General features: G+C 41.7%; 1 protein-coding gene across 3 annotated transcripts in view; it reads right to left on the bottom strand.

Annotated features, from left to right (window-relative positions):
- vps35 (VPS35 retromer complex component) overlaps positions 1 to 24,628 on the bottom strand; it is a 93,129-nt gene that overhangs the window by 55,742 nt on the left and 12,759 nt on the right. For all 3 annotated transcript variants that reach the window (XM_072518171.1, XM_072518173.1, XM_072518172.1), the window contains exons 3-6: positions 12,722 to 12,818; positions 8,809 to 8,932; positions 7,567 to 7,749; positions 496 to 709 (exon numbers count right to left, since the gene is read on the bottom strand). In XM_072518171.1, the coding sequence (XP_072374272.1) occupies positions 496 to 709; positions 7,567 to 7,749; positions 8,809 to 8,932; positions 12,722 to 12,818 (618 nt within the window). The remainder of the gene's footprint in view (positions 1 to 495; positions 710 to 7,566; positions 7,750 to 8,808; positions 8,933 to 12,721; positions 12,819 to 24,628) is intronic.

Raw genomic sequence — 24,628 nt, forward strand, 5'->3', positions numbered from 1 at the left:
TTCTGATAGGCAAGTATAAAATGTCTTGACATTTTCAAGTGTCAGTATTCGATGCTGCTTTGTAATGTAGATGTATTTTAATGCAGTGATCCATCATAGGAACCTGTACAGCAAAGGTATGTTGACCATACATTACCAGTATTGTGCAAGTGTTAGCATACATTGCAGCATTTTTTTCCATTTGCATTCAAATGTGTTGGTAAACCTTCCAGTCACATTTTGTTCTGTGACTGTACAGAGAGTGCTGGCATTGAAATAGAATTAAAGTACAAATTCAGACCTGAATACTTATTAAGCTGGTCATTCTGGATAACAAGGCCGATTATGTTGAGTATTAAAAGGATAGATTCTTTATAAGGCTGCATTAAAAAACAAAACAATAGAACCCTTGCTTATACTGAACTTTTCACAATCTCAAATTATATCACTAGTATTTCTTTGGGCAGATTTTAAAATCAGATTAAAAGTATTTGAAACATGAAGCACAATTCTTACCTGCTTGTACCGTTCTACATTAACCCCTTCTAACTGACTTAGTCGAACTAAGTTTGTACCAACGAGGATTCGCAGTTCCTGACGTTCACGTTCCCGCTTTTCACGGTCTCTGCTGTGACCCTGGTGTTGCATTCGTACCCAGAGTTTGTTCATTTCTGCAAAGTTCAGGAGCACAAAGTCCATGGAATCATTGATGTCTCCAGTTACAACTTCTCTGAAAAAACATAAGGGAGTTGAAGGATGTGAGACCAGAATATGTTTTGGACCATAAATCTGGCGCGATTAAGAGTATTCTGCAATTTTCATTAAAATAGATTTTTTTTTTTTAAATTCCAATTAATCTCAGAAGAAAACATTCTTATACATTTTGTATTACTATTCTGCCTTTATTGAATTGTTTTGTTCTTGGGGCAATTAGTCCGAGTATATAGAGTACAAAATCAGTATCATTGTTGTAGGAGTGTATAGCATTACTTCAAGCAAACAGGACAGAAAAAGGCCATTCAACTCAACTGGTCTAAGCTGACTGTAACTCTCCACACATACTACTTTATCTAATTGTCCTTTCATTTCTCCCTCACCCATTCATTTATCTAACTTCCTCATCTGTTAATTGTGAGAATGTGTTACTATTATTTGGTAAGTAAGTTTCCTCATGAGATCTCTATTGGATTTATTCGTAACTGTCTTCTATTTCTAACCTACAACTTGGACACATCTTCTCTACATGTATTCTGGCAAGCAGTCTCATTATCAGACAAGCATGCCCCTGCCACAACGTTAACTCAATATTACAATTATGCAGTTCTTCCTGGAGGCTTTTCCCTGTCTGGTTGATGCTCTAACTAAAATGCTTTTCCATCTCGTTGAGGCAGCCTCAGGCCAATCCACATCCAGCAACCTGCTCTGAGAACTGTCAAAATGTGAGCAGAGTTGTGACAAATTCCACCACAGTAGCTAAGACAATTCATAATATTCTAAATTTAACAACCCACAGAAACAAAATGAAAAGTCCAATGTTAATGGAGCCTTTAAAAAATATTCAGGATCCGGTTCCACATCTTCCTCCAAACAAAATCAGTTCTGCCATGGGCCATCTCCTACTCCATCCAGACACTTATCATCCAAGCAAACTGTGATCTTCATTATTCCTACCAAAACATGCCACATCAAATCAAATTGCCAATTACACATCCATTCTGCACATTTATTAATGTCTTCTAGTATCTAGTCTCATTCTTCTTTTGTATTAACTGTACTGTTCAGTGTCATCTGTAAATTTTGAAATTGTACATCAAATTGAATTCAAAAATCATTATTCGAAGTGGTCCCAACACCGATTCCACCATTCGGTTAGGTCAAAAGCGATCCGTTACCTAATGCCATATCACCATTGCTCTCTGCGGAACACTGCTGCTCATCTGTTGCCAGTCTGAGGAGCTACCTTTGACAACTCGGGTTTTGCCGCTAGCTTGGTTTTGATTCTACCATTCCACCACTGACTCCGCGATCCCACCACTGACTCCACATGGTATGACCTTAGTCACAAGTCTTTGCAGTACTTTCTTGAAATCCCAAATATATTACATCTACTATATTATTACTGTAAGGCAGAGAAGCTTTTAAGTTTTAGTTTAGATAATTTGATTGCAGTTGGAATGGGTAGTGAGAGTAGTTCCCACAGTTCGGCTAGAAACTGTTGGTTTCGAGGCTAGAAAGGGAACATCTCTCTCTCTCAGCTTCGCTACAAGAAGTCATACCATAGAACATAAGAGTGCAGAAGGAGGCCATTTGGCCCATCGAGTCTGCACCGACCCATTTAAGCCCTCACCTTCCACCACACCCCCACAATCCAATAACCCCTTCCAACCTTTTTGGACACCAAGGGCAATTAGCATGGCCAATCCACCTAACCTGCACATCTTTGGACTGTGGGAGGAACCCGGAGAAAACCCACGCAGATACGGGGAGAACGTGCAGACTCCGCACAGACAGCGACCCAGCAGGGTCTCAAACCAGGGACCCTGGCGCTGTGAAGCCACAGTGCTAGCCACGTGCTCTACCGTGCTGCCTGAGCAATGGTTAAGAAACAAGCGCAGAGATGGAAGAGCAACTAATTAAAGGAAACTAGAGAAACGAAGAGAACTTTCCTAGAAGTCGGAGGTTAAAAGGTACTAGAACAGAGCACCGTTCAGTATAGACAGACCAAGTTGAGAAGGCGACTGAGATTCCAGAAAGATAGCTGAAGGGATTTTCAGCTTTGAGAGATCTTATTATAGCCTGTGGAACGCAAGTTGAAATAACGATGAAAATCCATGGCTGGATTTATGTAAAAGCAGTTAAGACAAAGGAAACCTAAAAGGGGGCAGTGTCAAATCATGGACTGGATTTCCTATTAAGTGGTGTGGATGCTTGGGTTACCAGAGTCATTTGTAAAACCTGGTCTAGATTTCAGAGTGCAAATGACTAAGGGAAAGCATAATTATGAGAGAAGATTTTAAAGCACGTTTTTGGGAGTGGAGATTGGAAACTCTCACGTGACAATCATTTGGGCGGATTCTGAGAGACATCCACAAACATTCACTTTTTAAAAAATAAATTTAGAGTACCCAATTCATTTTTTCCAATTAAGGCCCAATAGAGTGTGGCCAATCCCACTACCCTGCACATTTGGGTTGTGGGGGCAAAATCCACTCAAACATGGGGCGAATGTGCAATCTCCACACTGACATTGACCCAGAGCCGGGATCAAAACTGGCACATCAGCGCTGTGAGGTTGCAGTGCTAACCACTTGCGCCACCGTGCTGCCCCACAAACATTCACTTGGGGTTCAGAGTGGAGAGCATATATTTCCAGTCATCTTATGTGCTTAAAAAGGGACTGTATGTTAATGAGACCTTAACAGGAGACATTATAGATTAGGATGCAGTTTTAAAATCCATGATATCCTAAAACAGGTGTATAATGGTTGAGCCATGGGATGGGGGTGGGGTTGGGGGGAAAAGAGGGAGAGTAAAGGCATATTGTATCATAACCCAATTTTTCATTTTTTTCTTGTTGTTAAAACTAATTAGCGGTCCTGTGATTCTTCCTCTATGTTTTATTTTTAAAACGTTATGGTCTTTTGATCCAGGTTCCATTCTGGAACCTTACCTGTCCAGTTCTAACATGAACTGGGATTATAACAATATCCTTCAATATGGAGACCAAAACTGTACAAGTATTCCACATGTAATCTCACGAAGGCCGTGCACAATCATGCCAAGAATTTTGTATTCTAGTGTTTCAATCCCCTTGCAATATTGGCTAACATGCTATTTGCCTTCCTAACTGCTTGTTGTACCTGCATATTAATGTTATTTGTACAAGTGCAAAGTTCCTCTGAACATTAACATTTTTAAAGTTTCATACCTTATAAAGTACATTGTTTTTCTATTTTACTCCCAAATAAATACTTCCCACATTATAGTCAATCTGCCACTTTGTTACCCACTCACTTAATCTGCCCATATCTCATTTGCAGTCTGTGTCTTGCTTAACATTCCCAAACTCTGTACCATCCAAATCATTGGGAGATTGGGCAGCATGGTAGCACAGAGGTAGCAGTTGCTTCACAGCTCCAGGGTCCAAGGAATAAGGAGACATGGAATCCAACCATGCCCAGTAAATAACAAAATACACAAGATCATGCCAACTAAACTGGAACAGGACACAAGAGCAGATGAGGGAAGAAGGCACGCCAGGGGGCCAGAGGAGAGAGAGAGAGAGAGAGAGAGAGAGAGGGGGGGGGGGGGGGAAGGAAGGAAGAGAGAGATAGAGAAATAGGGAAGCAGGGGATCCAACCAGAACAAAACGCCTACTGGAAAACGAACAAGCTGTAACAATTGTAAATAATGTAAGATAACCGATGTAAATAACAGGAGTCGACCGATGTATCTTTAATTAGCTTTTGTTTTCATTGTATGTCCAAGTTTACCCATGTTCTGTATATTAAAATCCTAAAAAAAAAACATTTAAAAAGAAATACAGTAGATATATCATATTAATAGGTATAGATAAAATTGTTAAAATCTGTTGGTTGTACCAATTGCCTTTGAAATGTAACCCATGCTAAGCAATTAAAATACAGTACAGTAAGCCCATTTAAAGTCATTTGCTTTAATATCAAGGTGGTAGTTGATTTTGAGGTCAGGGTCCTGAATTTCAATAAAGTTAACGATGAAGGTATGAGACATGAGTTGGCTAAAATGGACTGGGAAGCATTACTGAACGGAGGGTCAGTGGACAAGCAATTGCAGGCATTCAAGGAACGAAGGTGAGCTCCAAAAGTTGCTTATTCCTATTTGGCAGAGTAGAAAGGAAATTGTGGCCAAACCATGGCTTACACTGGAAATTAAAGAAGATGCCTACAAATTAGCAAGAGGAAAAAAAACAATAGACCCGAGGATTAGGAACAATTCAAAATTCAGCAAAGGCGGACCAAAGGATTGATTAAGATGGGGGAAAATACAATATGAAAGTAAGCAAGCGGGAAACATAAAAACTGATTGTAAAAGCTTCTAAAGGTATGTAAAGAGAAACGGATTGATAAAAATTAATGGAGGTATTTATAATGGGGAACAAAGAAATAGCTGAGGAACTAAATTCATACTTTACTTCTGTTTTCACAAAGGAAGACACGAATAATATACCAGAAGTTCTGAGTAACACAAGTTTTAGTGAGGAGCTGAAGGAAATTAGTATTAGTAGAGAAATGGTTTTGGGGAACATAATGGGATTGAAGGTGGATAATCTCCAGGGCCTGATAATCTTCATCCCAGAGCATTTAAGGAAGTGGCCATAGAAATAGTAGGTCCATTGGTGGTCATTTTCCAAAATTCTTTGGACTCTGGAATGATTCCTACAGATTGGAGGGTAGTTAATATAACCCCGCTATTCAAAAAGGAGGTAGACAGAAGACAGGGAAATAAGACCAATGAGCCCATGTCGGTCGTAGAGAAATTGCTAGAGTCCATTATCAAGGATTTCATAGTACAGTATTTGAAAAGCAGTGGTATAAATCAGACAAAGGCAGCATGGATTTACAAAAGGGAAATCATGCCTGCCAAATCTACTGGAATTATTTGAAGATGTAACTCGTAGAGTTGACCAGGGAGAACCTGGGGATGTGGTTTATTTAGACTTTCAGAAAGCTTTCGACATGGTCTCACATAGCAGATTACTGTGTAAAGTTAAAGCGCATGAAATTGCAGGTAGTGTCTGGAGATGGATAGAAAGATGGCTAGCAGATGGAAGCAAAAAACTTGGAATAACTAGGTCTTTTTCTGATTGGCAGGCAGTGAGTGACTAGTTGGATATCGCAGGGATCTGTGCTAGGATCCAACTGTTCACGTTATATATTAATGAGTTGAGGGGCGGCATGTGGCGCAGTGGATAGCACTGGCACTGCGGCGCTGAGGACCGGGTTCGAATCTCGGTCCTGGGTCACTGTCCGTGTGGAGTTTGCACATTCTCCCCACGTCTGCATGGGTTTCACCCCCACAACCCAAAGATGTGCATGTTAGGTGGATTGGCCACGCTAAATTGCCCCTTAATTGGAAAAAAAATCAATTGGGTACTCCAAATTTAAAAAAAGAAAAAATATTAATGATTTGGACGAGGGAACTAAATGTGTTATCTCCAAATTTGCAGATAATACAAAGGGAGGGTGAGCTGTGAGGAGGATGCAGAGATGCTTCAGCAGGATTTGGACAGGCTGAATAGGCAGGCATATGCAATATGATGTGGATAAATGTGAGGTTATCCACTTCGGTAGCAAAAATAGGAAGGGAAATTATTATTTGAATGGATGTGAATTGAGAGAGGTGGACACTCAGCGAGACCTTGGTGTCCTCGTGCAATAGTCGCTGAAAGTATGCACACAGGTACACCATGCAGAAGAGGGCAAATGGTATGTTTGCTTGCATAGCAAAAGGATTTGAGTATAGGAATTATATAGGGCATTGGTGAGGCCACACCTGGAATATTCTGTGCAGTTTTGGTGTCCTTTTCTGTGGAAGGATACTCTTGCTATGGACAGAGTGCAACAAAGGTTTACCAGGCTGATTCCTGGAATGGCAGGACTGTCATATGAGGAGAGGCTAAGCCGGTTAGGGTTATATTCATTGGAGATTAGAAGAGTGAAAGGGGATCTTAGAAACTTTTAAAATTCTGACAGGATTAGACAGGGTAGATTCAGAAAGAATGTTCCCGATGGTGGGGGAAGTCCAGAACTAGGGATCATAGTTTGAAGATAAGAGGAAAACCTTTTAGGACTGAGATGAGGAGAAATGTCTTCACCCAGAGAGTGGTGAATCTGTGAAATTCACTACCACAAATAGTAGTTGAGGCCAAAACGTCGATAATTTCAAGAAGGAATTAGATATAGCTCTTGGGGTTGACGGATCAAGATATATAGTGGGGGGGGGGGGGGGGGGGGGGAGCGCACGCGCAAGAGAGAGAACGCGTGCGAAGAGGTTGGATGAGGGTATTGAACTTAATGAACAGCCATGATCATAATGAATGGTAGAGCAGGCTCAAAGGGCCAAATGCTTCCTCCTGCTCCCATTTTCTATCTAATGGATATGCTAGGGCCAACATGGGCACTTAGCAAAGATTTCAATTTTGCGCCAGGCCACATATCCCTGAATGGTCTCTTTTGCAGCAGCCTCTTCCACTCCTCATCTCCCCTCTGAGCAGAAGCTAGTCGTGGAGCAGGAGTCAAGTAGAAAGAGTTAGTATAATTATTTTATATTTTTAAATTTATTCTATTTTCAAATTTATTTACAAATGTAGAAATATACAGTATTTCAACTCACAGGGCATAGTATTTTGATGTTTGTCGGGAAAGGTCCTACAGAACCTATAGCTTTTACAGATTTGGTTAACTTTTTAAAAATTTAAGTTGCACTTTTCAGGAACACAACTACACTACAACATTAAGCAATAAATTATTGCGTCATGATAATTTTACAGATTTGCAAGTCACAATGGATTGTGCTGTTTTAATGTTAAGAACAGTCAAGACTTACTCAGTCTCCTCCCCTTCATCTGGCAAAATATTTCTTGTACATTGAAGCAGATAGTTCCTGAGGAAGAGCCCTCGCAATGGATGCTGCACCCCTCGACACATTTCCACCAGATCTTTAAGAATATCCTTCCTGGACTGAGAAAATGACTTGATGTAGACAACTCCAACAGTGATAAGCAAGTAGCTGAACATTTAAAGAAAAAACAAACACACTCAGTTTAGTTACAAATACAATTCAACAATCTACCTTGCAGCAATTTAGGGCCAAGATTCTTCAACGTTTTACATGCAACATATTAAAAATATTTGTAGTTTAAAAAAATAAATGAAGTGATCTAAATTGCAATAGCATATTTTTAAATTTATAAGCAGCTGATGCAAACTGAACATCTGTCACGAGTGATTTTCAGCATTTGATTAATTTTAATCAATTTATAATCACTGTAAACAATTTAATACAGACTAAATAGATTGACTCCCTGAACCTTATTAGCAATCCAAAAACAAAATGTATTACACCTGGTAAGGAGATGGATGCTTAAGGCAATTTAGTTCATCAGACCCACTTGCTCAAGAACATTGCTTTTCCATTGAAATAGTCAAATGCAAGTAATAATGTTCTACTTCTACTAAGTCCCAAGAATCAATCATGCAGAAACTGCCTTTCAATCTGGTATACAAGAACAGAAATTTCAACTAACTACAGAACTTAATATAAATGGGTGGAACTACTTAAACGAGGTTAAAACCATCTCCCAAAACACAATGCAGTTTTTAAGATTGCAGAATGGCACAAATGTTGTTGCATTTGAGGTATACCAGTGGTTCCCAACCTTTTCTTTTATGTGGACCATAGATCGACATCAAAAGCTTTTTGTGGGCCACGACATACGCAAGTAGTTTTAAACATTTTTTTTCAAACTCGTACATTAAAGGGCATTAAAAACGCAGCTATTTAGTCTAAACTCTTACATTAACGGACACTGAAAACGCATCTATTTCTAAGAGTTTATGATGCACACTCATAAATACATTGCAGATTGTATTACAAAACAATGTTTGTGAAGCAAATCACATTGCGAATAATAACGCAACATCAATAATGATACATACAAGGTACACGTAATTGTGTTTTTTCCCCCCTTGGACCACCTGCAGTACTCTTGCAGATCCAACCACAGGTTGGGAACCACTGAAGTATACAGTCCACTTGCCCATCATTTGCAGAATGGAGGATACTTACAGTCTTGGAATAATATTGCCAGCATACTGAACAAGCTCATACAGGTCAGCCACCTTTCGCCCTTTGGCAAACTCATCAGTCAGGTAAACTTCCAAATAATGTAATTCATCTGAAATGGCCATGTCTATTTTCGAGTTAAGGGTCACTATTTTTTTTTTATTTGATTTTTTTTATAAATACAGCACAGAACAGGCCCTTCGGCCCACGATGTTGTGCCGAACCGTTGTCCTAGATTAATCATAGATTATCATAGAATTTACAGTGCAGGAGGCCATTCGGCCCATTGAGTCTGCACCAGCTCTTGGAAAGAGCACCCTACCCAAAGTCAACACCTCCACCCAACACAAAGGGAAATTTTGAACACTAAGGGCAATTTATCATGGCCAATCCACCTATCCTGCACATCTTTGGACTGTGGGAGGAAACCGGAGCACCCGGAGGAAACCTACGCACACACGGGGAGGATGTGCAGACTCCGCACAGACAGTGTCCCAAGCCGGAATCGAACCTGGGACCCTGGAGCTGTGAAGCAATTGTGCTATCCACAATGCTACCGTGCTGCCCTTTATATACATAAAACTTTTTTAGTGCAAAGCACGTGTAAACAGAGGACCTTACTTTATAGTCCTAACTGTTTCCCGGTGCTTGCAGCGTTGAGAACGGACCCGCTATTAAACAGGATTCTGTTCTTTTTACGGGCCTCAGTGAGAAAGGCTGCATTTACCTTCATTTCCTGCACTGAGAAGCTCTGCTCTTCAGGGCAGGAAGAGATCAGGGCGCTGTTTTTAAATTTCCAAAAGTTGAAATATTCACATTAATGAGGGATGGCCAAATTCATTTTCATGAAATTAAATAATGCTGCAAAGTGACGTTGGTTTACATATTCTCTCAGTCACTCTTCAAATAGCAGTCACATCTACCTGGTTTGCAATCATTACTTTATCCAAACTACTTATTCCATGCCAAATACATTTGATACGAATTGACCAGAAAATTCCTGCAGCAGTACAATAGAAAATGCAATTTGTCTTATTTGTTCACCATATAATCCATATCTCTGATACAAATAGCATAAATAGTATCCGCAATTTACTACAACCAAAAGCCCAGAATATCCAATAATGTTTTCAGATTCCAGGTATACCTAAAGGGATCAAATTTACAAGAGCGCAGTTATAAATGCTAATTTTACATTAAATTTAAAGTGCCCAATTCTTTTCTCCCCTTCAATTAAGAGGCAATTTAGCATGGTCGATCCACCTTCCCTGCATACCTTTGGGTTGTGGGGGAGAGACCCACGCAGACACGGGGTGAATTTGCAAACTCCACACGGACAGTGACCCTGGCCAGGATTGAACTCGGATCCTCGGCACCACGAGGCAGCAGTGCTAACCACTGCACCATCGTGCCGCCCTGTAATTTTACAATAGTTAAATGCCCCTTCTCTCAATTATACTCTACCTTTCAGAATTATTGCTAACCTCCTCAATTATACACCTTAAAAATGAAACTAAACAATCAACAATCGCAGCTCACTTCCTCATATCACTCTCCATTTATACCCCTTCCAAGCTCCAATGTGACTCGGGTGAGTTACTGCAGAAAAGCTATCCTGTAATTCACTAAGAATTGTAGTTTCAAATTACCAGCCATTTAGCTTTTGACCCTCCATCTGTAGCTAGTGATATGCTCAACCACAGACTCACCTCCACCTTTGATGCCCTAGACACCACTCTCTCTCTCTCTCACCCTAGCCATTTCCTCAGTGCAGTCTTCATCTCCACTCCCTTGAGCGCAAGGGATATAATCATGAAAGAAAATGCTGGACAACCAGTTCAGCCATTCATTATCAGGTCTGGCAAGACCACACAATGGACTATAGGGTCCGGCTAAAACTAATCATTGTTCCAGGGTCATCCTGAAATGCTTTACTGAAAACCATCATGTTAAACTTCCCCATCCTCACTTCCAACGTGGACTTCTTTGTCATCAAGATCAAAATCTTGCAATTATCTGCCTCAGCCACTTCCCTTCCTTTCTCTACCCCAAACTTTCTCTAAAGTTGCCTTGCCTTCTCTCTCATCTCCCCTCGTGTCCTCTAAGCTCATCTCTTACATGAGACTCAGCTCTGCTCCCTCGGCTCTATTTTGACTAAACTGCTGACCACCCAACTTCCACTCTTGATCCTCAAGTTTTCCCATATCAATAGCTCTCTCTTCAGGTGCTGTCCCTCCCCTCCTTTAATTGGTCAATCCCCTCAAAAAAAGATAATCCTCGACCCCACCCTTTGTAAACAACCACCTCAATCTAGCCTTCCTTTCCCCTCAAAACACCTTGAACATGTTGCCTCGAAATCCATTTTCAATTTTCCCAGAATACCCATTTTTGAATCCTCAATCATGTTTCCACTTCACAAAAGTACGAAAAGAGCACATTAGAGTCACAAAGTGATATTTTATGTGTCTGTGAAAAATGCAAACTACCTTCCTCATCATCCTCGACTTCTGAGCCTTTGACAGTTGACCACACCACCTTCCTCCAATGCCTCTCTATTGGCATCCAGCTGGGTTGAGACTGCAATCACCTGGCTCCATTTCATCTACTAACTGCAGCTAAACTATTATTTGCAATTGCTTCTCTTCTTACTCCCACACCATATTGTTCCAAGAATCTAACCTTGGCCCCTTCACATTCCGCATCCTGCCCCTCAGCAATACCATCTAAAAGCAGTGCTAGTTTTCACATGTATGCTGACGACATGCAGCTCTACTTCACCATCACCTCTCCAGATTCCTCTGTTGCTAAATTATCGGACTGTTTATCAGACATCCAGTCCTAGAAGGGCAGAAATTTTCTCCCATTAAATAGTGGGATAAATGAAGCCATTAACTTTTGTCCTTAATCCAAACTCGGTGGCTCTCTCTAGCAACTGTTTTAGAGACTAAACAAAACTGTTTTGAGACATTGGTGTCTTACTTGACCCTGATATAGCTTCTAAATACAAATCTGAGCCATCATTAAGATGGTCTATTTCCACCTCCCGTAACATCACAACTTAATAACTTAATCCCTACCTCAGCTCATCAGCTACTGAAACCCTTGTGTTGTTCCTTTTAGATAGGACTATTTTAATGAACTCCTGACGGACTTTCCACATTCTACCCTCCATAAAGTTGAAATCATCCAAAACTGCAGCCTCTGTCCTTACTCACATCATATCCCATTCATACCACCCTTGTAACCTAAATTATCAATCTTGTAATATGTTGCATTGATTTTAAAATTCTCATCCCCATTTTCACATCCCTACACATTCTGGTCCCTCCTAATACCCTTCAGGGAAGGAAATTTGTTGTCCTTACCCAGTCTGGCCTACATGTGACTCCAGACCCACACAGCGATGTGGTTGACTCTTAACTGCCCCCCACTGAAATGTCCTAGCAGGTCACTCAAGGGCAATTAGAAATGGTTAACAAATGCTGGCCCAGTCAGCAACGCCCACATCCCAAAGAAAGAATATACAAAAAATCCGTCATCTCCTCCTTCGTTGCAGCCCTCCAATATCTGTGCTCATCTAATTCGGTTTCTTGAAAATCCCCAATTTTAACTGTTCCACTACTGGTGGCTGTGCCTTCTGTTGCCTAGGGGCTAAGTTATATAATTCCCTCCCTAAACCTCTCGGACTTTTAAAATCTCTCTATCGTCCTTTACAAAGTTCCTCAAAACCTACCTCTTTGAACAAGCTTTTGGCCATCTGCCCTAATATCACCTTTTATGGCTCATTGTCGAATTTTGCTTAATAACATTCCTGTGAAGCGTCTAGTGATGTTTTAGTACTTTAAAGGAACTACGTAAATATAAGATGTTACTGCTGCAAAATATTGCTCAACTTTTTACAGTACTGAAAGGATACAGAGCTCATAGTAACTCTTCGGTGATAGCATGGAAGTCCGCAGCTCACCAAGCATATTCGAAGCATGTTTTAGTGCATCCATCAATTTATTCTTGTCCTTAATTATGAAACATAAAAGAGTAGTTATTGGAAATTAAGCAAATAATTAATCATGGGTTTTTAAACAAGAAATATTTTCTATCATTAAGATAAACAAGCTGGCAATCTCTGGGCTTTGCTATAGTTATTATCTGTCCTGAGAATGAAAATAATTTTAAAATACTGTGCATAATTGAAAATCATACGCCAATATATTGAAGTTCAATGAAAATTTCTTTGGCTATGCAAGTTAAAAATTTCAATACACCCGACAACCTCAATAATTTTAAACACAATGCTAATCACTATAACGGACAGCACACCTCAATTGAAACCACAATGAATCTTGTAATCTGAGTCACATTTACAATTAATATAATGCAGAGAAAATATTATTTTTGGAGTTCTCATAACCCAGTCACTTTTTCTTACACGTTATATGCAGAGAGAACATACCAATGATGTGCCTGAGCAAGCCTTAGATTATTATTTTTTCCCCATATTGCCAATCAGGGTTAGTTCACTCTGATGAATGTTAATTTAATATCTTGTACTGCAATAAAAGTAAAGTACATTGGAAGCAAAATGATTTATCCTCTAATTCAGAATTATCCAGAATAGTTTTATCAGGATAGTTCTCGTACAGGTTTAAAAAGATGAAAGATTGATGTTGCTCAACCGTTGTCATTGAATTCCGAGGAAAAACAATGTTAAATATGTAAAAAATTCCCGATGCTCAAAAAGTAATGGATCTCCTGCTGCACGAACTTTGGAGGCACATGGTTCTAACCCTTGTGTGCGCGATAAATGGTAAAGTAGCCCAACTAAGATGGGAAACTGCAATAAAAAATTATTTCCCTTTTCAAATCCTGTTGGAGATGTATGACATTTGCCTACGATGCCCAAATGACAGCTCGCCAACATTAAGAGCAGATATCACTAATAGGCACTTGAGATAACCAGAGGATTGTTGGTGCTGAAGGAATTATACTTTGGTACATACTAGTTGTTCAATGAGGGAAAGAGGGCAAAAAAAAGTATTTTGTAAACCAGAAGAACGTGACATCTATAAATATTATATTGCAAATGTTGAAGTCATGCCGCACCCCATGACAAAGTAAATTTTACTCCGGTAACGCAGTATTTCTCCAGAATTTTTTTTTTATTTTTTAAATTTAACAATTTTAAATAAAGATACCCAACCTTTAAAACATCCTGCAAAGACTTCAAGTCTGATTTCCACAAGGGTATTAAGAAATAAGTTAGTCTAAGAATCAAAACTAAAGTAGCCTGATATATTAGTAAATGTACAGACATTCAGATTAGGGAACTTAATACCCATTTAAAAAAATTAAAGAGAAACAAGAAAACAGTGAATAAATGAAAAACAGGAAAATATCAGAGGAACATTTAAAGCAATCCAGATCATTAAAAAAAATTGTACTACTCTATTTATGCAATACAGCTTGTCAAGGGTTGTTAATCCTTCACCAGTGATCTAGAATTACCAATTACTAGAGTACTGCATTCAGTTTTGAGCATCAAATGTCAGGAAATATATTTTGGACTTGGAAGGAGTACAGTGTAGTTAACCATAATGATACAAGGACTTAATTAAAGGAATAAATTATAAAAGAAGCTACATAAAATTGGCTCATGTTTCCTCGAGTTTAGAAGGTTGAGGGGTTATCAAATTAAGCTATTTAAAATAACAGATTTGATTACGTAGATAGAGATAAACTATTTCCTCTGCTGAAGGAACCTGAATCAGAGAGCATCAAATTAGCATTAGGTCAATTTGGGGTGAGATGGGGAAGCATCTTTCAGTACAAAGGGTAATGAAAATCTGTAACTCACTTCCCCAAAAGACTGTGGATACACGATCAATTGAAACTTTTGTCCGTAACTTCCACAATGCGACAATCAGCGGCAGATCACCACTCTGAACCGACTTATCTGCACTAAAATTCTAGAGCACCTGCCGTCCCCGACCTCCCACTCAGGCTAGGTGAGACTCAAGAAACAAATTGCTTCCCCGGTTCCAGTGGCAAAATGAAAATGGGGCAGATTGAAGGAAAACTCACCCTATTTTTACAGCACTAACTGCCGTTAAACAGGTAGGCTTAAAGGTCCCATTGAAAGAAATAAGGCAAGTTTGTAAATGAATATGATGTGAAGGTGGGCGAGGGGGTGAATGCAGCTGCCAGGTCGGCCTGGTGTTGTGGGGGTCAGATCGAGAGTGGTGGCTCGACCTGGGCGTTTAAAATAGTTACTGAAGTTAGAAGTGCTTTTATTTTTTATTCCTTACAACTCTTTCAAAGTAACTTGAGTGTAAAGCTGGCAGCACCACGGAATCATAGAATTTACAGTGCAGAAGGAGGCCATTCGGCCCATCGAGTCTGCACCAGCCCTTACAAAGAGCACCCTGAAACCCACATATCTAACCTATCCCCATAACCCCCACTTAATATGTTTTGGACACTAAGGGCAATTTAGCATGGCCAATCCACCTAACCCACACATCTTTGGACTGTGGGAGGAAACCGGAGCACCTGGAGGAAACCCACGCAGACACGGGGAGAACGTGCAGACTTTGTACAGACAGTGACCCAGCCTGGAATCGAACCTGGGACCCTGGTGCTGTGATGCAACTGTGCTAACCACTATGCTACTGACGAATGTGATATAAAACAGTTACTTTAGAGATATTAGTTACTGTAGTGTAGAGATAGGCCAGTCTCACCCTGTTGAGTTCACAGACAAAGGATTTCAGAACGCATGGCAAAGCAAGGGGGAGGAGTGTCCAGCAAAGGATGCTGGGTAATAGGGGCCAGAGGAAGGGATGAGAAGTGAGCCAATCAGGATGTATGGCCATGTCAGGAGGGGTATAGGATGACCTATGGGAATCGTGTATGTGAAACTTGATGCCATTTGAATGTATTTGCAGAAATCCCTTTGTCTCCTTCTTCATTCGTTTCCCGGGGTCTAGGAGACTAGCTGTGTCCTGTGCCTGTGTGAAATGAAACAGACTTGCAAGTCAAATAAAATAACTAATGCTGTACCTGCAAATCCATCTCGACTTTTATTGAGGCCAGACTGACGGGTAAAGAAATTTTGATTTGTCACTACCGCACTACCCTTAGTCTAAAGTTAGCAATTTAAATAGTTTTGTCAGATGGCTCCCAGCACAGCGTAATTCTCCATGGGAAGTTAGCCCTTCTGGTCAATTGCTGTGTGAATATTTACTGGGGAACTTCGAAAAGGGATCCCCCCAATCGCGCCCCCTTACCACCACCACCTTTTGGAGCCAGGATGTCATAAGAACATAAGAACTAGGAACAGGAGTAGGCCATCTGGCCCCTCGAGCCTGCTCCGCCATTTAATGAGATCATGGCTGATCTTTGTGGACTCAGCTCCACTCTCCGGCCCGTACACCATATCCCCAAATCCCTTTATTCTTTAGAAAGGTATCTATCTTTTTCTTAAAAACGTTTAAAGAAGGAGCCTCAACTGCTTCACTGGGCAAGGAATTCCAGAGATTCACAACCCTTTGGGTGAAGAAGTTCCTCCTAAACTCGGTCCTAAATCTACTTCCCCTTATTTTGAGGCTATGCCCCCTAGTTCTGCTTTCCCCGACCAGTGGAAACAACCTGCCCGCATCTATCCTATCTATTCCCTTCATAATTTTATATGTCTCAATAAGATCCCCCCGCATCCTTCTAAACTCCAAATGAGTACAGTCCCAGTCTACTCAACCTCTCGTCATAATCTAATCCCCTCAACTCTGGGATTAATCTAGTGAATCTCCTCTGCACTCTCTCCAGTGCCAATATGTCCTTCCTCAGGTAAGGAGACCAAAACTGAACACAATACTCCAGATGTGGCCTCATCAACACCCTATACAATTGCAGCAAAACCTCCCTAGTCTTGAACTCCATCCCTCTAGCAATGAAAGACAAAACTCGATTAGCCTTCTTAATCACCTGTTGCACCTGCACACCAACTTTTTGCGACTCGTGCACCAGCACACCCAGGTCCCTCTGCACAGCAGCATGTTTTAACATCTTACTGTTTAAATAATAATCCATTCTGCTGTTATTCCTCCCAAAATGGACAGCCTCACACTTGGCAACATTGAATTCCATCTGCCAGACCCTAGCCTATTCACCTAACCTATCCAAATCCTTCTGCAGACTTCCGGTATCCTCTGCACTTTTTGCTTTACCACTCATCTTAGTGTCGTCTGCAAACTTTGACACATTGCACTTGGTCCCCAACTCCAAATCGTCTATGTAAATTGTGAACAACTGCGGGCCCAACACTGATCCTTGAGGGACCCCACTAGTTACAGGGTGCCAACCAGAGAAACACCCATTTATCCCCATTCTCTGCTTTCTGTTAGTTAACCAATCCTCTACCCATGCTACCACTTTACCCTCAATGCCATGCATCTTTAGTTTATGCAGCAACCTTTTGTGTGGCACCTTGTCAAAAGCTTTCTGGAAATCCAGATATACCACATCCATTGGCTCGCCGTTATCTACTGCACTGGTAACGTCCTCAACAAATTCTACCAAATTAGTCAGACACAACCCATGCTGCGTCTGCCCAATGGGACAATTTCCCTCCAGGTGCCCCGCTATTTCCTCCTTAATGATAGATTCCAGCATTTTCCCTACAACCGAAGTTAAGCTTACCGGCCTATAATTACCCGCTTTCTGCCGACCTTTTTTTCTTTATAAACAGTGGTGTCACGTTTGCTACTTTCCAATCCTCTGGGACCACCCGAGTCTAGTGAATTTTGATAAATTATCACTAGTGCGTTTACAATTTCCCTAGCCATCTCTTGTAACACTCTGGGATGCATCCCATCAGGGCCAGGAGACCTGTCTACCTTTAGCCCCATTAGCTTGCCCAATACTGCCTCCTTAGTGATTACAATCATCTCAAGGTCCTCACCTATCATATCTTTATTTCCATCAGTCACTGGCATGTTATTTGTGTCTTACACTGTGACGACTGACCCAAAAAACCTGTTCAGCTCCTCAGCCATTTCCCCGTCTCCTATTATTAAATCTCCCTTTGCATCTTCCAAAGGACCAATACTTCCTGAGCCACTCTTTTTTTGTCTTATATACTTGTAGAAGCTTTTACTATCTGCTTTTATGTACTGAGCCAGTTTACTTTCATAGTCTACCTTATTCTTCTTTATGGCTTTTTTAGTAGCTTTCTGTTGTCCCCTAAAGACTTCCCAGTCCTCTAGTCTCCCACTAATCTTTGCCACTTTGTATGTTTTTTCCTTCAATTTGATACTCTCCCTCACCTCCTTAGATATCCATGGTCGATTTTTCCCCTTTCTACCGTCTTTCTTTTTTGTCGGTATGAACCTTTTCTGAACACTGTGAAAGATTGCTTGGAAGGTTCTCCACTGTTCCTCAACTGCTTCACCATGAAGTCTTTGCTCCCAGTCTACCTTAGCTAGTTCTTCTCTCATCCCATTGTAATCGCCTTTGTTTAAGCACAAAACACTAGTGTTTGATTTTACCTTGTCATCCTCCAACTGTATTTTAAATTCCACCATATTGTGGTCGCTCCTTCCAAAAGGATCCCGAACTATGAGATCATTAATCAATCCTGCCTCATTACACAGGACCAGATCTAGGACCGCTTGTTCCTTTGTAGGTTCCATTACATACTGTTCCAGGAAATTATCCCAGATACATTCTATAAACTCCTCCTCAAGGCTGCCTTTACCAACCTGGTTAAACCAATCGACATGCAGATTAAAATCTCCCGTGATAACTGCTGTACCATTTCTACATGCATCCGTTATTTCTTTGCATATTGCCTGCCCTACCATCCTGTTACTGTTTGGTGGCCTATAGACTACTCCTATCAGTGACCTTTTCGCCTTACTATTCCTGATTTCCACCCAAATTGATTCAACGTTGTCCTCCATAGCACCAATATCATCCCTTACTATTGCCTGGATGCCATCCTTAAACAACAAAGCTACACCACCGCCCTTACCGTCCATTCTATCCTTTCGTATAGTTTGATACCCTTGGATATTTAACTCCAAGTTGTGACCATCTTTGAACCATGTTTCAGTAATGGCCACTAAATCATAGTCATTCACGATGATTTGCGCCATCAACTCATTCACCTTATTCCGTATACTACGAGCATTCAGGTAAAGTACACTTATGCTGTTTTTTGTGTCTTTATTATGAATCCTAACACCTTGATCAGTAACTTTTCGCAAATTATTTTTCCTCTTACCCTTTCTCCTAATTTTCCTAGTCTTTGTACCCATATCTCTACATAATAACCTGTCACGTAACCTGCTGCCTTACTCTCCATTAACCATTATACTGTCCATAGCTTTACCCTTCCCTTCCCCCCAACTTGCTAGTTTAAAGTCCTTGTGACCAACCTATTTATCCTATTTGCTAGAACACTGGTCCCAGAATGGTTCAGGTGAAGACCGTCCCAACGGTATAGGTCCCTCCTGCCCCAGTACTGATGCCAATGCCCCATGAAATGGAATCCCTCTTTCCCGCACCACTCCTTTAGCCACGTGTTAACTTCCCTAATTTTCTCAACCCTATGCCAATTGGCACGTGGCTCGCGTAGTAATCCAGAGATTATAACCCTGGAGGACCTGTTCTTTAATTTAGTCCCTAGTGTTTGATAAACCCCAAACAGGTCCTCTTTCCTAGTCTTACCCATGTTGTTAGTCCCAACGTGGACCACGACAACTGGATCCTCCCCCTCCCTCTCCAAAATCCTTTCAAGCCGATCAGAGATGTCCCTCACCCTGGCACCGGGCAGGCAACATACCATGCGGGACACACGATCTGCCTTACAAAGGATGCCATCAATCCCCCTAATTATAGAATCCCCTACAACTACCACTTGTCTTTTTGCTCCCCCCTCTTGAATGGCTTCCTGTACCACGGTGCAGTGGTCAGTCAACGCATCCTCCCTACAGCCCTCTTCCTCATACACACAGGGAGCAAGTACCTCATACCTGTTGGACAAGGTCAAGGGCTGAGGCTCCTCAACTCAGGATCCCCCTACCTGCCTCCCTTGCAGTCACACCACTCTGTCCCTGACCACTGTCCGAATTATCAGTACTTATTCTACCGGGTGTGACTGCCTCCTGAAACAAAACATCCAGGTAATTTTCCCCCTCCCTGATGTGCCGCAGTGTGTGCAGCTCGGTCTCCAGCTCATCAATTCTGAGCTGAAGTTCCTCGAGCAGCCAACACTTGCTGCAGATGTGGTCACTGACGGTCTCAATGGGATCCACCAGTTCCATCATCATACAGCAACTGCACATCACCTGTCCAGCCATATTCAACTAGTTAATTAATTTAAATAATTTTTTCAAAAATTTTTAATAGAACCTCAAGGATAAACCCGAACACCAACAAAAACACAGCCCTCTCTCGCCACTCACCCAAACTCAGTCACTCACCTAAACTCAGATGCACTCTGTTCCAATCAGCACTCACCTAAACTCAGATGCACCCTGTTCCAATCAGCACTCACCTAAACTCAGATGCACTCTGTTCCAATCAGCACTCGGTGACTAAAGGCACTCCTGCCACACCTTTTGTACCCTGCCTGATTTCCAATGAGCCAATAGGGCCGCTCCAGGAACTGACGTCTCCAACTACCACAGGCCTTTGATGATAAAAATCGATGTAACTGAATTGTGGAACAGGATCAAGGGGCTCATTGCTGAAAACCGATTCTGAATACTAACTAGACCATTGAAATTCAAGCAAACCACCGAGATAGAAATGAGTTGTTAAAACTTCATTCACATAAAATGTATTGCTAGTTGTTATGATCTGAGCTGATGGTACTTTCAAAATTCAGATCCCAAAGTGGACCTCAGTTCAATAGATAGTGACTTTTATTTTTTGTTCAGAGACGTGGATGAAGAGTCGCAGGACTGCCGGTTAACTTTTAACAATAGAATAAAACACTTATTAAACAAGAAATGATCAACTATAATACACTACTCCTTCAGCCCAGCTATACCTTCACAATATGCAGATCTGGGAGAAGAACACAAGTTACAATATACATCTTGCACTCTTAACGCTCCAAGTACACAGATCATGCAAACCAACAGATGAAATATGGTCAGACATGGCACACACAAACCAAATAACATATGCCATCCAAAACAACTTGTGGATTTCTCATCAAATCTCCCCAGATGCTTGTTACACTGTGATCCAACTGATCTCACTGGAACTCAAGGGTTTCTAATCACTACTCTCGAATGACACACTTTGAAATTTCACACAAGGCTCTTCTCCAAGGATCCACATCCAGGGTTTCAACTTCTCCTTTTGGTATTCCTCTGCCCTGGAACACCATGTGCATTCAAGCTCTCACACAAACTCTCAGATACACAACCATACCAACAGAATACTACTGCATCACAGGCTGTATTAAAGTAGAATAGAACATTACAGCGCAGTACAGGCCCTTCGGCCCTCGATGTTGCGCCAACCTGTGAAACCAATCTAAAGCCGATCTACACTATTCCATTATCATCCATATGTTTATCCAATTACCATTTAAATGCCCTTAATGTTGGCGAGTCCACTGCTGTTGCAGGCAGGGCATTCCACGCCCCTACTACTCTGAGTAAAGAACCTACCTCTGACATCTGTCCTATATCTATCTCCCCTCAATTTAAAACTATGTCCCCTCGTGCTAACCATTACCATCCAAGGAAAAAGGCTCTCATTGTCCACCCTATCTAATCCTCGGATCATCTTGTATGCCTCTATTAAGTCACCTCTTAACCTCCTTCCTATAATGCAGCGACCAGAACTGCACACAATACTCCAAATGCGGCCGCACCAGAGTTTTGTACAGCTGCAACATGACCTCATGGCTCCAAAGCTCAATCCCTCTATCAATAAAAACTAACACACCGTACGCCTTATCAACCTGGGTGGCAACTGTCAGGGATCTACGTACATGGACAGCGAGATCTCGGCTCATCCACACTACCAAGAATCTTACCATTAGCCCGGTACTCTATTCCTGTTACTCCTTCCAAAATGAATCACCTCACACTTTTCTGCGTTAAGCTCCCATTTGCCACTTCGCAGCCCAGCTCTGCAGCTTATCTATGTCCCTCTGTAACCTGCAACATCCTTCCGCACTGTCCACAACTCCACCGACTTTAGTGTCATCCGCAAATTTACTCACCCATCCTTCTACCCCCTCCACCAGGTGATTTATAAAAATAACAAACAGCAGAGGCCCCAAAACAGATCCTGGTGGTACACCACTAGTAACTGAACTCCAGGCTGAACATTCCCTCCGTCTTCTTACAGCGAGCCAATTTCTGATCCAAACCGCTAAATCACCCTCAATCCCATGCCTCTGTATTTTCTGCAATAGCCGACCGTAGAGAACCTTATCAAACGCTTTACTGAAATCCATCATATACTGCTTCATTTAATGAAATACACATCAACTGCTTTACCCTCGTCCACCTGTTTGGTCACCTTCTCAAATAACTCAATAAGGTTTGTGAGGCATGACCTAACCTTCACAAAACCGTGTTGACTATCTCTAATCAAATTATTCCTTTCTAGATTATTATAAACCCTATCTCTTATAATCCTTTCCAAGGCTTTGCCCACAACAGAAGGAAAGCTCATTGGTCTATAGTTACCAGGGTTGTCTCTACTCCCCTTCTTGAACAAGGGGACAACATTTGCTATCCCCCAGTCTTCTGGCACTATTCCTGTAGACAATGACGACATAAAGATCAAAGCCAAAGGCTCTGCAATCTCCTCCCTAGCTTCCCAGAGAATCCTAGAATAAATCCCATGCGGCCCAGGGGACTTATCTATTTTCACACTTTCCAGAATTGCTAACACCTCCTCCTTGTGAACCTCAAACCCTTCCAGTCTAGTAGCCTGAATCTCAGTATTCTCCTCAACAACATTGTCTTTTTCCTGTGTGAATACTGACGGAAAATATTCATTTAGCGCCTCTCCTATCTCCTCGGACTCCACGCACAACTTCCCACTACTGTCCTTGACTGGCCCTACTCTTACCTTAGTAATTCTTTTCTTCCTGACATACCTATAGAAAGCTTTCGGGTTTTCCTTGATCCTATCTGCCAAGGACTTCTCATGACCCCTCCTGGCTCTTCTTAGCTCTCTTTAGGTCCTTCCTGGCTAACTTGTAGCTCTCAAGCGCCCTAACTGAATCTTCACGTCTCATCTTTACATAAGCCTCCTTCTTCCTCTTGACATGTGATTCAACTACTTTCGTAAACCACGGTTCCCTCGCTCGACCACTTCCTCCCTGCCTGACAGGTACATACTTATCAAGGACACGCAGTAGCTGTTCCTTGAATAAGCTCCACATTTCAATTGTGCCCATCCCCTGCAGTTTTCTTCGCCATCCTATGCATCCTATGTCTTGCCTAATCGCATCATAATTGCCTTTCCCACAGCTATAACTCTTGCCCTGCGGTATATACCTATCCCTTTCCATTGCTAAAGTAAACGTAACCAAATTGTGGTCACTATCACCAAAGTGCTCACCTACCTCCAAATCTAACACCTGGCCTGGTTCATTACCCAGTACCAAATCCAATGTGGCCTCACCTCTTGTTGGCCTATCTACATACTGTATCAGGAAACCCTCCTGCACACATTGGACAAAAACTGACCCATCTAAAGTATTCTAACTATAGCGTTTCCAGTCAATGTTTGCAAAGTTAAAGTCCCCCATAACAACTATCCTGTTACTTTCCCTCCTATCCAGAATCATCTTTGCAATCCTTTCCTCTACATCTCTGGAATGTTTCAGAGGCCTATAGAAAACTCCCAACAGGGTGACCTCTCCTTTCCTGTTTCTAACCTCAGCCCATACTACCTCAGTAGACGAGTCCTCATCAGATGTCCTTTCTGCCACCGTAATACTGTCCTTGACTAACAATGCCACACCTCCCCCTCTTTTACCACCTTCCCTGAGCTTACCGACATATCTAAACCACGGAACCTGCAACAACCAATCCTGTCCCTGCTCTATCCAGGTCTGCGAAATGGCCATAACATCGAAGTCCCAGGTACCAACCCATGCTGCAAGTTCACCCACCTTATTCTGGACCCTCCTGGCGTTGAAGTAGACACACTTCACCCCACCTTCCTGCCTGCACACGCCTGTGACCTCGAAACCTTACTCATGACCTCACTACACTAAAGTGTCACCAACCTTGGGATTACTTCAGATGTCCGGCTTCTCGTTAGCCAAAGTTTCCAGGTCTGCACCTTGCAGCTCGGTTTTTAAACTGGGAACCTCTCTCTCTTGCTCCAAACTTCACTGAACAGAACACTTTCCAGATTTCTGTTCTTGGTTCCTTTAACTACCTGGAACTCATTTCTTGATTTCTGACTGTTCCTTAGCTTCTGGGACTCACTTGCTGTTCCTCAGTCCTGCTTATACTGATTTTTTGTGGAAATCTCTTTGCTTCTGGGTTATGGGCTGCAGCTGAACCAAAATGCTTCTGATTTTGAGTGTGGAACCCTGGTTGCTAAACAACTTAGTTGCTTTATGGGTTAGCCCTGCTGCCTCACAGCGCCGAGGTCCCAGGTTCGATCCCGGTGCTGGGTCACTGGCCGTGTGGAGTTTGCACATTCTCCCAGTGTTTGCGTGGGTTTCGCCCCCACAACCCAAAGATGTGCAGGTTAGGTGGATTGGCCTTGCTAAAATTGCCCCTTAATTGGAAAAAATGAATTGGGTACTCTAAACTATCTATTTCCTAACATT

This window comes from Scyliorhinus torazame, chromosome 10, assembly GCF_047496885.1.
Source record: "Scyliorhinus torazame isolate Kashiwa2021f chromosome 10, sScyTor2.1, whole genome shotgun sequence".
Taxonomy (NCBI): domain Eukaryota; kingdom Metazoa; phylum Chordata; class Chondrichthyes; order Carcharhiniformes; family Scyliorhinidae; genus Scyliorhinus; species Scyliorhinus torazame.